General features: G+C 60.7%; 4 protein-coding genes across 4 annotated transcripts; 3 read left to right on the top strand and 1 right to left on the bottom strand.

The window, feature by feature from the left end:
• Positions 1-287: 287 nt before the first annotated feature.
• Positions 288-2,989, top strand: COLE_00446 (uncharacterized protein; the record flags this gene model as incomplete). Its single annotated transcript, XM_018426849.2, has 3 exons — positions 288-350; positions 433-578; positions 625-2,989. The coding sequence occupies 3 exons, from the start codon at positions 288-290 to the stop codon at positions 2,987-2,989; spliced, it is 2,574 nt and encodes an 857-aa protein (XP_018277188.1).
• A 456-nt stretch (positions 2,990-3,445) lies between these two features.
• COLE_00447 (uncharacterized protein) lies at positions 3,446-4,029 on the top strand (the record flags this gene model as incomplete). Its single annotated transcript, XM_018420462.2, has 3 exons — positions 3,446-3,557; positions 3,609-3,859; positions 3,907-4,029. 3 exons carry the CDS (start codon positions 3,446-3,448, stop codon positions 4,027-4,029), a joined length of 486 nt encoding a protein of 161 aa, XP_018277187.2.
• Positions 4,030-4,080: 51 nt separating this feature from the next.
• COLE_00448 (uncharacterized protein) lies at positions 4,081-9,750 on the bottom strand (the record flags this gene model as incomplete). Its single annotated transcript, XM_018421472.2, has 4 exons — positions 4,081-6,718; positions 6,755-7,415; positions 7,455-8,389; positions 8,426-9,750. 4 exons carry the CDS (start codon positions 9,748-9,750, stop codon positions 4,081-4,083), a joined length of 5,559 nt encoding a protein of 1,852 aa, XP_018277186.1.
• A 204-nt stretch (positions 9,751-9,954) lies between these two features.
• On the top strand, positions 9,955-12,323 carry COLE_00449 (uncharacterized protein; the record flags this gene model as incomplete). The annotated part of the gene is made up of 11 exons (XM_018423774.2): positions 9,955-10,016; positions 10,053-10,085; positions 10,120-10,169; positions 10,203-10,311; positions 10,343-10,466; positions 10,499-10,915; positions 10,950-10,979; positions 11,014-11,177; positions 11,216-11,285; positions 11,323-11,658; positions 11,691-12,323. 11 exons carry the CDS (start codon positions 9,955-9,957, stop codon positions 12,321-12,323), a joined length of 2,028 nt encoding a protein of 675 aa, XP_018277185.1.
• Between the last annotated feature and the right edge of the window lie 2,958 nt (positions 12,324-15,281).

Genomic DNA, 15,281 nt, shown 5'->3' on the forward strand with positions numbered 1-15,281 from the left:
ATTTATAACAACCTGCAGGACCCTCGCCCCCCTCATCCCTCACTTTTCCTCCTTCCACCACAACACTCCCCGCATCTCCTCGGTACTTGAGCGACTCATCTGCTGGCGCCCATCTTGCCATCGCTCTCGCTGCTCTTGTCATCATCTCGTGAGTGTCCGGCGTCGACCTGGTCGTCACTGGCCCCACTCCGCCACCTGACATTACTGACGCGTCAGGCGAGCCGTTCTCCCATCAACCAGCGCTCCCTCCTCCCTCTTTCTAACTTCCCCCGTCCTCCCCTCCCAGCATGTGGGTTTACAAGCGTGATGGCCGCAAGGAGCCAGTGGCATTCGACAAGATCACTGCCCGGGTAAGTCGAACATTACGTCGGGGCCGCACGCGTCGCAACCGACGCGTCTTCCCAACACCTGAGTCGCAGCTGACCCCCCCAGATCCACAAGTTGTCATATGGCCTCGACCGCAACTTCGTCGACCCCGTCCAGATTACCCAAAAGGTCGTTGCTGGCGTCTACCCAGGCATCACCACCACCGAGCTCGACAACCTCGCTGCCGAGACTGCTGCCTACCTGACCACCACGTGAGTAAACCCTGCCGCGGGCAAAGTGGCGCTCTGTTAACCCCAGTCACGCCGACTATGCCATTCTCGCGGCCCGTCTGGCCGTGTCCAATCTGCACAAGGAGACCAAGAAGGTCTTCTCGCAGGTTATCACCGACCTGTACAACTGGGTCAACCCCAAGACCGGAAAGCAGTCGCCCATGGTCTCGCAGGAGGTGTATGACGTGACGATGAAGCACAAGGACAAGCTTGACTCCGCAATAATCTACGACCGCGACTTCTCGTACAACTTCTTCGGCTTCAAGACGCTTGAGCGCTCGTACCTCCTTCGCATCGACGGCAAGGTCGCCGAGCGCCCGCAGCACATGCTCATGCGCGTTGCTGTCGGCATTCACGGCGAGAACCTTGACCGCGTCATCGAGACCTACAACCTCATGTCCGAGCGCTACTTCACTCACGCGTCGCCCACTCTCTTCAACGCCGGTACTCCCCACGCGCAGATGTCGTCGTGCTTCCTTGTCGCCATGAAGGACGACTCCATTGACGGCATTTACGACACTCTCAAGACCTGCGCTCAGATCTCGAAGACTGCCGGTGGTATTGGTCTCCACATCCACAACATTCGCGCCAAGGGTTCGTACATTGCCGGTACCAACGGCTACTCGAACGGTATTGTCCCTATGCTCCGTGCCTACGACGCGACTGCCCGCTACGTTGACCAGGGTGGCAACAAGCGCCCCGGCGCCTTTGCCATCTACCTCGAGCCGTGGCACGCCGACGTGTTTGATTTCCTTGACCTCCGCAAGAACCACGGCAAGGAGGAGATGCGCGCTCGTGACCTCTTCTACGCTCTCTGGATCCCGGACCTCTTCATGAAGCGCGTCGAGTCCGACGGAGACTGGACCCTCATGTGCCCTGCTGAGTGCCCCGGCCTTGCCGATGTGCACTCGGAGGAGTTCGAGCAGCTCTACGAGAAGTATGAGCGTGAGGGCAAGGGCCGCAAGACGATCAAGGCGCAGAAGCTCTGGTTCGCCATCCTGGAGGCCCAGACTGAGACTGGCGGTCCCTTCATGCTCTACAAGGACGCGGCCAACTCGAAGTCGAACCAGCAGCACCTCGGCACCATCAAGTCGTCCAACCTCTGCACCGAGATCATCGAGTACTCGTCTCCCGATGAGGTTGCTGTGTGCAACCTGGCCTCGATTGCCCTCCCGGCCTTTGTTGACCTTGAGGGGCAGACCTACGACTTCCAGAAGTTGCACGACATCACCAGGGTCGTCACTAAGAACCTCGACCAGGTCATCACCCGCAACTACTACCCCGTCATTGAGGCGCGCAACTCCAACATGCGTCACCGCCCCGTCGGTCTTGGTGTCCAGGGCCTCGCCGATACCTTCATGGCTCTCCGCATGCCCTTCGACTCTCCCGAGGCTCGTGAGCTCAACCTGAAGATTTTCGAGACCATCTACCACGCCGCCCTCACTGCGTCGTGCGAGATGGCTCGGGACCAGGGCAAGTACCCCTCGTACGAGGGCTCGCCCATCTCGCAGGGCAAGCTCCAGTTCGACCTCTGGGGCCGGACCCCCACTGACCTCTGGGACTGGAACCCGCTCCGCAAGGACATTGCGCAGCACGGTGTCCGTAACTCGCTCCTTGTTGCGCCCATGCCCACTGCCTCGACCTCGCAGATCCTCGGCTGGAACGAGTGCTTTGAGCCCTACACCTCGATGCTTTACGCGCGCCGTGTGCTCTCGGGTGACTTCCAGGTCGTGTGCCCCTGGCTTCTGCGCGACCTGATCAACCTTGGCATCTGGGACGACAACATGAAGAACCTCATTATTGCCAACCGTGGTTCGATCCAGAACATACCCAACATCCCTGATGACATCAAGGCCATTTACAAGACGGTCTGGGAGATCTCGCAGAAGGCCGTCATTGAGCTTGCTGCCGACCGTGGAGCGTTCATCGACCAGTCGCAGTCGCTGAACATCCACCTGTCGAACCCCTCGTTCTCGCAGCTCACTTCGATGCACTTCTTCGGCTGGAAGCGCGGTCTAAAGACTGGCGCGTACTACCTCCGCACCCAGCCTTCGGCCAATGCGATCCAGTTCACCATCGACGCCAGCACCCTCAAGCAGGCCAAGGCACTCGGCAACAAGCCCGCGTCTCCCGCTGTTAAGAAGCCTGCTGCGCAGCACGCCGACCTCGTCGAGCCCATGCGCAAGATTGAGATCAACACGACCGCGCCTAAGGCCGTGCACCCCTCTGTCACTGCCGCGTCGCAGGCTCGTCGTTCGTCGGAGACCCCCGCCCCTAGCGACTCGGAGGAGATCTCGTACGAGGAGGCCAAGCGCCGTGCCGAGGAGCGCGCTGCTGCCGCTCTCCAGTGCAGCATTGACAACAAGGACGCCTGCGTCATGTGCTCGGGATAAATGGACCTTCTTGCTGAGTGCGGATGCGTTGGCGCTGTTGTACATGTCTTATTTTACTACGCTACATGAATCGCATAGACTGAGCGGCAGGAGGAGCTTCTCATGAGAGGAAGGATTAGGAGTTGCCATCAGCGAATTCACATTCGATTAGAATTGGGAACTTGAAAGCATATGGGACCTTTGCGAACCAACATAATTTTCCCACGGTTGCATGCCGATCACACGCGACTGATGTTTATCCCTGGCATAACAACAACCGTGCCCCTCGTCGCCACCGACAATCGTCTTCTTCCTCACAACGCCATGGTAAGTGTTGAGCAGTATACCGCGCATCTCCTCGATTTTGGCTGACTCCAGTCCAAATCCGCCGCAACAGCCCTCGGTCTCGGCCGCGGCCTCCCCTCCTCGCTCCCACAAGCCCCGCGCCCCCGCGAAGCCTCCGGCGCCGCATACACCATGTTCTCCCCGCAGCAGGTCAAGCAGTTCAAGGAGGCGTTCAACATGATTGACCAGGACGGTGACGGGCGCGTGTCCGAGGCCGACCTGTGCACGATGCTAACCGAGCTTGGTGGGTACAGCATGTCTTGCCGACACCCGCGACACAGCGCTGACTCCGTAGGCCAGACGCCCGCGCCCGACCTCTTGAACACGCTGCTGACCGCGCGGCCCGGGCGCACGACCGGGTCCGCGGAAGGCATCAACTTCACCCAGTTCCTCGCGATGATGGGCGAGCGCTTGCTCCACCTCGACCGCGAGCATGATCTGCTCGAGGCGTTTGCGTGCTTCGACGACGGGGACAAGGGGTGGGTCCAGGTCGCGGAGGTGCGCAAGTTCCTCGCTGAGATGGGCGACCGGATGAGTGCGGACGAGGTGAGTGCTCGAAGGAGGCGGTGCCCATCTAGCCAGCGCTTATGCAGATCGACCGCCTCTTCAATGGCCCGTTCACCGACCGCCAGGGCCGCTTCAACTACATCGAGTGGGCCAAGGTGCTGCGTGTCAACGACGCCGAGGAAGCGCGCCCTGTCGCTGTCGAGGTCTAGCTGTCCGAGTCCGTTGTATGATATTGTACATGCATGTTACTAGATTTACATTTAGGCGGCGTACATCCCCACGATATCCTGCACGCTGTCAAGCTTCCATTGCGGCACGTCGGTGACGCCCTCGCCATCGTCATACTGTGCTGCAATGAGCGCAGCGTACTTGTCTGCCACGGCGCGCGCCTTGAACTCGAGCATGTCACGCTCGGCGCCAGTGCTGCGCACCACCAGCTCGCGAAGCGCCTGCAGCATCCTCATTGGGGGAACGTATCGGCCAGCGAGGTAAAGGGCCAGCGTCTCGGCTTGTGTGCGTGGCCACTTCCCCGAGTCAAAGTACGCCCACGCGTCGTCGGGACGAACCACAGTAAGGCGACGCTTAAGAGCGTGCAAGAAAGTCTGGCGCAAGATGGGATGGCGGCGCTCGCCAGGCGCATGATTTGCGTAGTCTTTGTCGAAGACGGTGGGACGGTAGAACCGGATCAAGAACGCGACTTGTGCTGCTCGTGCGAGGCGGAGCCCGTCATCGTCCGCCAGCGCAATGTAGATGCCCACGTAGACTGGGAATAGGGCACCCTTGTCGAGCGCAACGCACTCAAACATCACGTTACGGATGAAGGTCTCGAGCATGTTTGATCCGGTGAACCGCTTGCCCACGGCGTGAACCGCAACATCATTAGAGTGCGAGAGGAAGAGGTCGGAGAGGGCCTCAGGCTCGGGATACAAAGGCGAGGCAGCCGAAAGGAAGTCGTGGTGCATGTCATAGCTGCTCGTGACACCGGTGCGCACAAAGAGACTCCTGTAGCCCTTGGGGTCATCGGCGTAGTCCAGGAAAGCAGCACGACGCTTAACCCAGATCGTCCGCGTGCGCACGAGATGATCGCGGTAGCGCGGGTTGCTAAGATCGTATCGTACAGGCCAGTAGCGAACCGAGTCGACGTAAATGGTCTCAAGAGAGGAGAATGGGGCCACCGGTGTCGGGGATATATGGCCTTGAGGCTCGCGACGTCCCTTGAGCTTGATCTTGATAGGCAAAGTGATCGTTTCCCGTGTATCAACGTCGCGGCAGATCAAGCAGCGAGGCTCGACCGCCAGCGCCCACAGGTGCCGGAACAGTTGAGGGTAGGCGCGAGAATCGTTGACGTTGCTGGGGAAACGGGGAAAGAAGGAGATACTAAGGGCAGCGATCGCAATATTCGAGTTGCCGAGCGAGTAGTACCCCTTGCCCAAGAAGAGGAGGCCTAGGGCCATGTGCATTGCCATGTGACTGCCGTACGTCACTCCGGCGCCTTCCTGTCCGTGCGAGACACGTAAGCGGCGCATGACATTCAGCTCGCCAGTGCCCGACATGAGCGCCGAGAGCGCAAGTGTGACCGTGTTGAGAGCTTGGCGCGACGCGCTGCGCCGGATGCGAGCCTCGTACGTCATTGACTGACCGGCAGCGGCCTTTCCAAGAACAGCGAAGAAGTTCATCAGAACTGTGTGGGCCGTTTCGGGCGGACGACCCGCGAAGCGGACGCCGATGGCGAGGCACGCTCCGGCCACAATGTTGAGGTATGCAAGCTCAGTGTTAAGGTCGAGAACGCCGTACGCGAGCTTGTGGTCATTGTGGTCAATAAAGCTCGGTAGTTGCGCGTTGATCCAGTCAACTGTACCGCGAATATCGTCCCACATAATCAGTGCACGAGCGTATGTCCGAACGAGGAGTTGGTCGGGGCGGATATTTTCAAGAGCGATCTCCGTTTGCGGGATCTCGAGTGTGTCCGCAATGTCTCTGCGCCCGGTGCGGAGGTACATAAGCCCCAAGGCAAGTGTGGCACCAGGCGACGTGATCGTTGGGTCGATGCGGGGCACCTTGCGCCGACCTGCATCGTGCCTGACGTCTGGGGCGTCTCCATAAATGCAACGCAATAGCTCATTGAGCATGTCGTTCTCGACGACGCTCGGTGTTTTGCCTCCGCGACCAAGCATGACCAGACCGAAACCCATTGACGCAGAGAACGAGTACGCCTCACGGTGCTCGGAAAACGAGTCAACGCCCGGCATGTCCATCCGCGAGATTTCGCGAAGAGTTGTGTCGGCCATGTGCAGATGCTTGGTGCCAGCGTACACCAAGCCAATCGAAAGTAGTGCAGTAGACTGCACCAGCGGCGAGCCGTTTAGCTCCATCGCACCTGGAGGAAGTAGAGCGTTAGAGTGGAGGGAGATCTGGCTCGTCACCATGGGGTCTTGACTCCCGGCGAAGGACGCAGCAACGCCCAGCAGCGTGCCAACAGTTGTCTTTTCATGCCGCTGACGGAGGTAGGTGAACGTCTGCTTTGAGCCAAGCTTGCGTAGATGGCCAGTCAGGCCCAGGCCCAGAATAAAGCCGGCATGCTCGGCGTTGATGTCGCCCGGTCGATTGTACAAGATCCACGAGGCGTCAATGCCTTTGGAGTCGGGGGATATTGAAAGTGCAGCTGCGACGGCATGGTGGAAGTGCGGCCATTCAACGATGTCGGTAATCTGTGGGTGTAGCAATTGATTGGCAGGCACGACCTTGACGCTGAGGTCGAACGGAGGGATGTGCCATACGCCGCCCATGGGCGCGGAGCGCGACGCAAACTGCCACATGCCTTGCCCAACGGTGACAGCGAAGGTCCGTTGTGCGAGCAAGTTGACATAGTTCTGGTAGTTGGCCTGCATGTCGTGCTCACTGTTGTCAGCTGGATATTGTGCGGCTAAGCCTCACCTCATGCCTTTTGGGTTCTCTATAGGCACAGTCCGCGTCCTCGTCGTTTGCATAATGCGGTCGACCTCTTCCTTGCGCTTGTCTGCTCCAAAACGTACGTGCGGCAGAGCGGAGAAGTGCGCATGCTTTGCTGCAGGGTGGTTCACCGACTTCATGATGTCGCCGATGGTTTTCCTCTCGTCATCGTCCTCGGCACCCATAGGCAGCTCCAGGATGGAAAAGCTCTTGGAACCAGACAACACGGTCAGGTCTGTCCGCCCAATGAACGAGTACACCGCTGGTGAGGCATTAACCGGAGGGTGTTGCTGCACGACGCGGAAGAGCTCGGCGGCTGGCATGGCGATGCCGAAGGGCAGATTCGCGAACCAGGTCTCGTCAAGGCTATTCTCCAGCATATACTCGATGACGGCGAGGCCACGCTGCTGGCTGGTAGACCCGATCAAGGCACGCGCAGCGTCGGGGCTCAAGCGGGCGTAGATTTCTGTGACCCGTTCGGTCTGGAGGCATGGTCGGACGAGGCCGAGGGGGGACGAGCGGGCAAAGATTGATTGCGGTGTTGGGAAAGGGCGCGTTCTCGTGACGGAGGAGCGAGCCAGGTAAGCGACGACGTCGGGAGGTTCAGAGAAACGGTCTAGTTGTGAGGTGTCGATGGCCGTGGAGGCTGGAAGTGAGCGGCAAAGCTGGAAACGCGAACGCTTACGAGAAGGGAATGTTGCGCCCTCGACGATTGATGGCATCAGACGAGCCCAGTAATCGAGCCAGTCTGGACGCCCAACGGCAGCGGCAAGCTGAGTGATGACGGGCGCAATCTGCAGAAGATTAGGTTCAGTGGTGGACGCGAGGCGGCAGTCCTGCGCGACCAGGTGGAGGGCGAGCAGTACCTCGGTCGTGCAAACGGCAAGGCCTCCACTCGGCCGCGCCAACGTTGCCGGGTACTTGCGGCCAAGCCGACGTGCGAGGCGCAGGAGGGTTGGGTCTGTCGTTGGCGTCGGAGATATTTGAGCCCCTATACCGCATTTGGTTAGGATGATATCGGCCAATGTTCTCCACTGCTCCAAGGGTGACTTTGCTTCGAGCCCGCTGCCGAGATACGTCTCAAATAGCTCGGCGTACACCTCTGGCGCGAGGGCATAAGAAAGCGCCTCCATAACACGCTGGCACAGCCCTCGAGGCTGCACGACCACAGTGGAGATCCGCACGCGCTCGCCGTCGGCATACACAGCGGTAACGTTGGATCCGCTGGCGTCCACGAGGTCCACAAGACGCCTGTCGTCGCCTTTGACCCCCATGCTCAGTCTCGCCGCAAATTGGTTCGCAACATCACGTTCAGTCGAGAGGTGGTTAATACCAATGCGAAGTCTCCCGCCAGACGGGGTGAGGATCCATGTTACGCCTTCAAGGTCCACAGCGAGCGTGTCGTAGACTTGTTCGCGAGTAGCGAGCACCGGCGCAGCCGCGAGGCACTCCATCATGCACACCTCCGAGAAAGTATACTGCGCAGGGGCGGCCTGCTCGACGCGGAAGATGAACAGGCCTTTGCGGCCATTGTCGAAGGGAACGAGGACGTTGAGATACACGCTCGCGGCGGATCGGTTCTCGGAAAGAAAAACGCGTATCGAGGCGGGGTCAATGTGGCTTATGTTAGCGAGCAATCAGCGGACAAATGTTCACCAGGGCGGACTCCAAGCCCAAATGCGATCAAGCACAATGTCACTGCGGCGGTTCTTAAGCTGTTTCCCATCTTCAATGCCGTGTACCATGGTGGTGTCGCAGAGATCCTCGGCAACAATATCCAGCACCCGATCACGGTTGTCGAAGGGGTGCATGTCCTCGCGCATCATGGACGCCGCATTGCTCACTCTCCGGAGCTTTGGCTCGGGACCCCTTATGCGGGTCGTGAAAGCCTCAAGACTATCAGGTGGAGGAGGCGGCTCTTCTGATAAGCGTGAGCGGCGGCGAGAGCGGTCAAACACGTCCGTGGCTGCTGAGGATCGCCTGCCACGGCCAGATGAGGCGCGTCCACGCGCATTGACTTGCTTCATGAGCTCGTGTGGCCGGAGCTGGGTTGCGGCAGACGCGCGCCGGTCTGGCTTCTCCTCGGTTTCCTCCGTGACGGTGGCGTAGCGAAATACGACCAACTTGCCTTCGCTTGCGTCCCATGCCACGACAAAGGGATACGGATCGGGTGGGGTCAGCAGCACCGTCACGGTAGGCTTGATGTAACTCGGGTTGCTGACGAGCCTTGTGCCGTCCAGGACGGCTTCACCGACCTTGAGTGGCTCGTCCCACACATCAGTAACCGAGAAGAGGCGAGGACTTCCTGCAGCCCTGTCCTTGTTCGCCTCAAGCTTGAGGCTGAGGTGATCAAGAGAAGTGTCGCCATCCAGTGACATTCGGGGAGAAGGGCGAACCTTCTCGACGCGGCGCTGGAGAAGCGCTCCACCACTGGGCAGAGGCCAGACACTCTCAATGGGGAAGGAGAGGTGACGGAAGTGCTTCTCGCCCGTGGCAAAGTGCACGACAATCTGTCGCTGCAATACCACCAAAACGGCGCGCTGCAACCCTAATACGGGGCGGCGTGGGCGCTTTGTGCGCGCCATCCAGCGCGCGTCTGCGCTCGTATGGAATGGTCCAAATGTGCCCTCGGCAGGTGTGGTCTTTGACGCGGGTTGCGCTTCGGCGCCGCCGGGATTGGAATCAACCCACACCTCCTCTGGCGTGCGAAACCACGCGAAGGCGGCGCAACACACGTCCTGACCGAGATGCGCGTAGTTGAAGCGGCGGAGAATCTCAACGCCACGCGTCCACGTCACCTCTGGACCGGACCAGGTGAGCCGCTCCTCGTCGTAGATCGTACCATCATACGCGCGCGTCCTACTGGATGTCGGTGAAGGTGGCTCGAGACTGCGCGGCTGCGCGAGGAAAGTGGATGCGTCCCGCGCATATAAAGCTGAGGCTGCCGACGTCCCGGCGCCCAGGACCGTCGCTTGCAGCATTCGGGGAGGTGTCAGAGGAGAATGGTGAAGATGGTCGATGATTGTTGTGATTGTCCTTTCGTCAACATCTCACCCAAGGCACGCGACTGAGCGGACAAGAGCGTGATCTCCGAGTTGTTGTTTTCAGGCACGGTACAGTCACTGCGTCGTATCAGGTATCCGCGTTCTTGACCATATCTTCCTTCCTCTGACACTCATCACTCCATGTCGCTGTTCGCCGGGCCTTCGCGGCCAACGACGACCACGCCGACCGTGGTGAACTATCGGTATGCGAGCCATGGCGACCGTGGCGCTGACTGAAGGCACCTACTGAGTCCGCAGGCGATGACTGTCTTGTGCGGTTCAATGTGATACGACTGACACCACCAGCAACCCGCTGCGTACGATCGCTCACTGCGACATTGACGGCGCGTTTGCTCGTGAGCATGGCTAGCGACTTTAGCTAATAGAAGAATTTGAGCAGGTGCGGCTAGGGCTGCCAGACGACGTGCCCCTCATCTGCAGTCAATGGGGCTCGATCATCGCGGTCAACTATCCCGCGCGCGCGTACGGGATCAAGCGGTGCGTCGGGCTCTGAACTCGCTCATGGCAGCATGCACAACGAAGTGGAGGCAAAGAAGCTATGCCCTCACCTTGTGGTGCAACACGTTGCGACGTACCGCGACGGCGACACTGAAGCTGGGTATTGGGACGATGTGGACCGGCGCACGCACAAAGTACGTCGCACCGGATGCTGAACTGATGACAGGTCAGCCTGGACCCGTACAGGAGGGAGAGCCTCAAGATTCTCGCGATATTCCGAGAGATGGTTCCCCGGGGCGAGCTGGAGAAGGCGTCGATCGATGAGGCGTTCATGGACCTCACGCCGATGGTAATCGAGCGCCTCCTCGAGCGACACGCGTACCTTCGCTCTGTGCCACCAGACGCGCCTGACGGGCTTGACTCGCCGCTGCCCCCCGCCCCACCGGTTGACTGGGGAAAGGCAGGTCATGTGGTGCCTGTGGATATGGGCATGGGGGTAGAGGAAGGTGTCGAGCCGGAGGACGGCGACGGGGAAACTAAGGGCGAGTCGACATGGGGCGATTGGGCGCTGTGCGTTGGCGCCGAGATTATGGCCGACGTACGCGCCGAAGTGTGGCGCCGGCTGCACTATACATGCTCTGCGGTGAGCATGACTGCGTCTGAAGAGCTAACGATAGGGCATAGGGCATAACAAGACGCTCGCGAAGGTGAGCACGCAGCGACGGCACAAGCTCACAGCAGATCTGCAGTGGGTGGAAGAAGCCAAACCAACAGACAGTGCTGCGGTTGGCGGCCACACCGGGCTTCATGCGTGACATGGACTTCACAGACATCCGGTTTCTGGGCGGCAAGTTGGGGAATGCCATTGCGGAGGAGTACAGCGCGAAGACGGTCGGAGACATGCTGTATGTGCTCTACCTGCCGTCGACAGTCCTGACTTCAGCCCGGTCACGCTGGAAGACATGCAGGCCAAGTTCGGCGAAGAGAGCATCTGGGTTTACAACATCTTGCGGGTGAGATGCCTCTTTGTGGTGCTCAAGCTGATTGTAGGGCATAGACCACACCGAGGTGAAGGAGAAGCTGGCGACGAAGAGCATGCTCGCAAGCAAGAATACGATCCCCAACGTGACCACTCACGCGCAGGGCCATCACTGGCTTGGCGTACTGGCCGGCGAGCTAGCCGTACGGCTGCGCGAGGCGCGGGCAGTCGCGCCGGGCTTGTGGCCCAAAACATTGGTGCTCTCCACGCGGACGGGGTGGGACCCCCGCAGTCGCCAGATGGCTTTTCCTTTTGCGCGCGATCTTGACGCCGCGTACATTGTGAAACACGCGCGGCGGCTGTGGGACGAGCACGTCGGCCACCTGAAGGTGCTGAAGTTCAACAATGTAAGCCGCACCAACGCGCGCGCTGACGCTAGATCTCACTCGCGTTCCATGGCCTCGAGAAGCTTGAGGAGGGGCAGCGCGGGATCGAGGGATTCCTGAAGCGGCCGCGGGAGGAGCGTGAGGCCTCGGCGCAGTCATCTGGTTCCAGCGAGCACGTCAAGGAGCCGCCGGTGAAGCGTACGCGGCTGCCGACTCTCCACATGTCGCCGAAGCCGACGCCGCTCGAGGCATTCTTGCGAAAGGGGGGGAAGACGGAGGCTAAAGATGAGGGCGATGACGAGCGGAAGGCATCGACCGAGGCGAAAGTCGAGGCCGAGTCAGCATTGAAGACTGGCACCGAAGGGGCGGAAGGGGACGTAGCGGGTACCAAAGAGGAGACTGAGGAAAACAGTGGCGCGCCGGGGTGGACGTGTCCCCGATGCGGTGAGGAGTTCGCACTGCCCGACGAAGAGTGGGTGGCGCGGCAACGCGCTGAGCACGAGGATTGGCATTTTGCTGCCGACTTGCAGGCGCAGTACGGAGGTGCGGCTGAAGGAGGGAGTGAGGGGAGCGCGTCCCGAGCGACGAACGGAGGCGGCGGTGGGAGTAGCGTAGCACGAGGGAAGGCGAAGGCGAAGGTACAGAAGCCAAAAGGAATCAAGGCCTTCTTCGCGCCCAAGAAGTGACATTGTATTTATTAGTCTGTAATTTTGTCTCTGCATCTGCATCACACAGTTTGTTTGCCAGCCCTCCACTCGTCGCCGCCATGCAATGTGGTGCATAAACCAGTGTGCTAGTAGACATGCGCGAGTGCCAGGTCGTGTCGGTCATCACTATAGACTGTCCATGGTTTGGGGTATTAGTGCTAGGTAGTGGATGGCGGAAAGTCCATGTGAATGATGTGTGATCTGAGGCAATGGAGGCAAGTGTTAAGGTGTTATGAGGCGTTGGTCACGCGCTTGGGGCGCGGAGTCTCGAGGTCGTCGCCCATCGACGCTCTCCACGAGCTGGGGGGACCGGCCTCGCTGATGGCCAAGCCAGATGTACGCCGGGCCTGCCGGCGTGGAGGAGTTGAGCGCGGTTGTCCGTAATGACTGGTGGGCACGCCCGTGACTGAAGCGGCGGACGAAACCTGCGCCATGCTAGTGGGACGTCCAGAAGAAACGTCCGTCACGCCAGAGACGCGGCGCGTGCGACGCCCTGGAGAGCCGCCTGGGGAGCCAGGAGCATTCTCGCGCATGCCTGGCGCGACGGGAGGGCCGAACTCGCCGCCGTAAACCGACTGAGCGCCGGGGCCGTACGAGTAGCCACCACCCCCGCCGCCCATGGGCATGCCCTGCATGTGCATCCCACTCATGGGCGGCATCATGCCACCCATCGGCATGCCACCGGGGAAGGCGACCTGCGGGCCGCCAAACGCGCCATAGGGATATTGCGCATACGCGCCGTACGGCATTGGCGGCATCATAGGCATCGGCGGCTGATTGTATGAATAGCCGTACGTCTGTTGGAACATGTTGGTCTGTGGCGCTGTGTTTGCCGTGCCGACACTCGACGCCCGCTCCCACATATCCTCAAAGTGTCGGTCTGCCATGGCCTTAAATTGAGCATACATTTGTTGTTTGTTCATGGCGCCGTACGGGTCCATGCCCGGGGGATACGCCATCGGCATCTGCCCAGTCGACGGGCCTGGACCAGCAGCCCAGTCAAACTGGGAGGCCGGCCGACGCGCAGTCGATGCTTCCGCCTCTGGACGAAGTCTGCCATCAGCCCAAGAGCGCCGCGCCGGGTCTGCGACAGAGCGTGGCGTCATGGGCTGTTGCCCGGAGCTGTCGCCCGTTAACCCCGACTGCGACGAGGCTGGTGAAGCCGTGGGACGACCGTCGGCAGCTGCAACCATCGACATGGGATGGCGGGGCGCAGGCTGATGCATGTTGGGCGCCGAAGGCATAGTTCGGAGGCGGTCGGTGCTCGGAGGGCGAGGGAGCAGATCAGAGCTCCTATTGCGAGGGAGGACTTCCGAGCTCTTATTGCGCGGCAGCTTGTGATCGGAGCTGGCGGTGCGAGGCTGATGAGGGCGACTTCCGTCCGCGCTTGAGTCTCGCGCGATGCTTACGTGTGATGTAGGACGAGCAGCGGTGCGGGACACGGGACGCGCAACAGAGTGCGCAGAGTGCGCAGAGTTGCGTGACGTTGGGCGAGCTCCAGGCCTGATGGGTGGGGACAGCTCCTCATCCGAATCCTGTGCCGAAGACAGAGACCACTTGGATGAGCTGTTCGTGGCTGCAGCCCTCTGACCATTTGGCACGCTGTCGGTGCGCTTGCGCGGAACCGGTGCGTTGGCGTGGCCGTTAGCATAGCCGTTGCTGGTAGAGGTCTTCAGAATGCTTGGTGGACGGGGAGGCTCGGGCGTCGTCTTGGATTTGGGAACGGATGAAGCCGAATTGGACGACCGCGAAATGACCGGTCGCAGCTCCCGGAGGTCGCTGCGCGAGCGCGACGTCTTTAGCGCCTGGAGCGGTTCGTCCTCGTCTGACGATCCCGAGATCAGCTCCACATCCCGCAGCATGGTGGCAGACGAGTGCGGGCGGGGGGCAGCCGGCTGCGGCCTTATATCTGCGACCATCGTTCGAGCGGTGACCGTCGAGGCCGACGTCGCCGGCCGCGCCAACACCTTGTCGTCATCGTCCTCGTCCGAACTGCTGGCCCAGCCTTGCTTGTTCGCTCGGGCACCGCGAGGCTTCTCGGCGGGGCGCCTCGGAACGCGACCGAAGGAAGATTGTGGAAGTGAGGGCACTGCTGCAGGTGGTTCAGCCAGCACTGGCGGTACAGGTACTGGCGATGCCGTACGCTCGCTCGTGGGAGACTGTGCCTGGATGGGAGGTGGCGATGGGGTCCCGACTGGAGGAATGTGAAGTCGGTCATCGTCAGAGGTCGACGTAGGCAGGACATTTGACGCCGTGGAGATGGCCGATGACGTTGCCGCTGCCAACCTGTCGTACAGGCTTTGGCGGTTCTCATGACCAGCGTCACCAGAATTGCTACGCTGCGAGTCGCGTAGCATGGTGTCGACAAGTGACGGGTCAAACGCCTCCTCCCTTTCGTTGCTGGACGGGTCTGGTGACCCACCACTCCAGAGACCAGAGATGCGACGAAGAGGTTCCTCGAAACCAAGCGCGAACGTCGGCGAGAGCGTTCCGCTGCGGCTAGGATTCTCCCGTCCCAAAGGCCCGTCTGGCAGCTCGTCAGGCCGTGGAGGAAGCTTAAACTGCAGCTCATCTGGGCTCGTCTGCAGCTCCGGAATGTTCAGAGGTGCAGGAGGTGGCGGTGGTGGAGAACGAGAGGCTGCGCGGCGAGCCGCAGGCGGTGTAAGCTCCTCGGGCGGTGTCGTAACGATCGGCGGCATGGATGCAGTTCCAATCCGTGGATCGTCCCCAGTCGAGAGCGACGACGCACGCGGCGGCCGCACGATCTTGGGAGACCCTGTGATGGTAGGCGCGGGGATTGGTGCAGGGGATGGGAGGCGTTCCCCGATTAATTCCTGTTTCTTGGCATCCTTGGCATCGAGATTGCGCCTGGCTCCCCTCACCACGAACGCGGGCGAGGGCGGGGTGGAATTGCGCAGAGGTGGAGGAACACCAAGC

This window comes from Cutaneotrichosporon oleaginosum, assembly GCF_008065305.1.
Source record: "Cutaneotrichosporon oleaginosum strain ATCC 20508 chromosome Unknown ATCC20508_contig01, whole genome shotgun sequence".
In the NCBI taxonomy this organism is placed as follows: Eukaryota; Fungi; Basidiomycota; class Tremellomycetes; order Trichosporonales; family Trichosporonaceae; genus Cutaneotrichosporon; species Cutaneotrichosporon oleaginosum.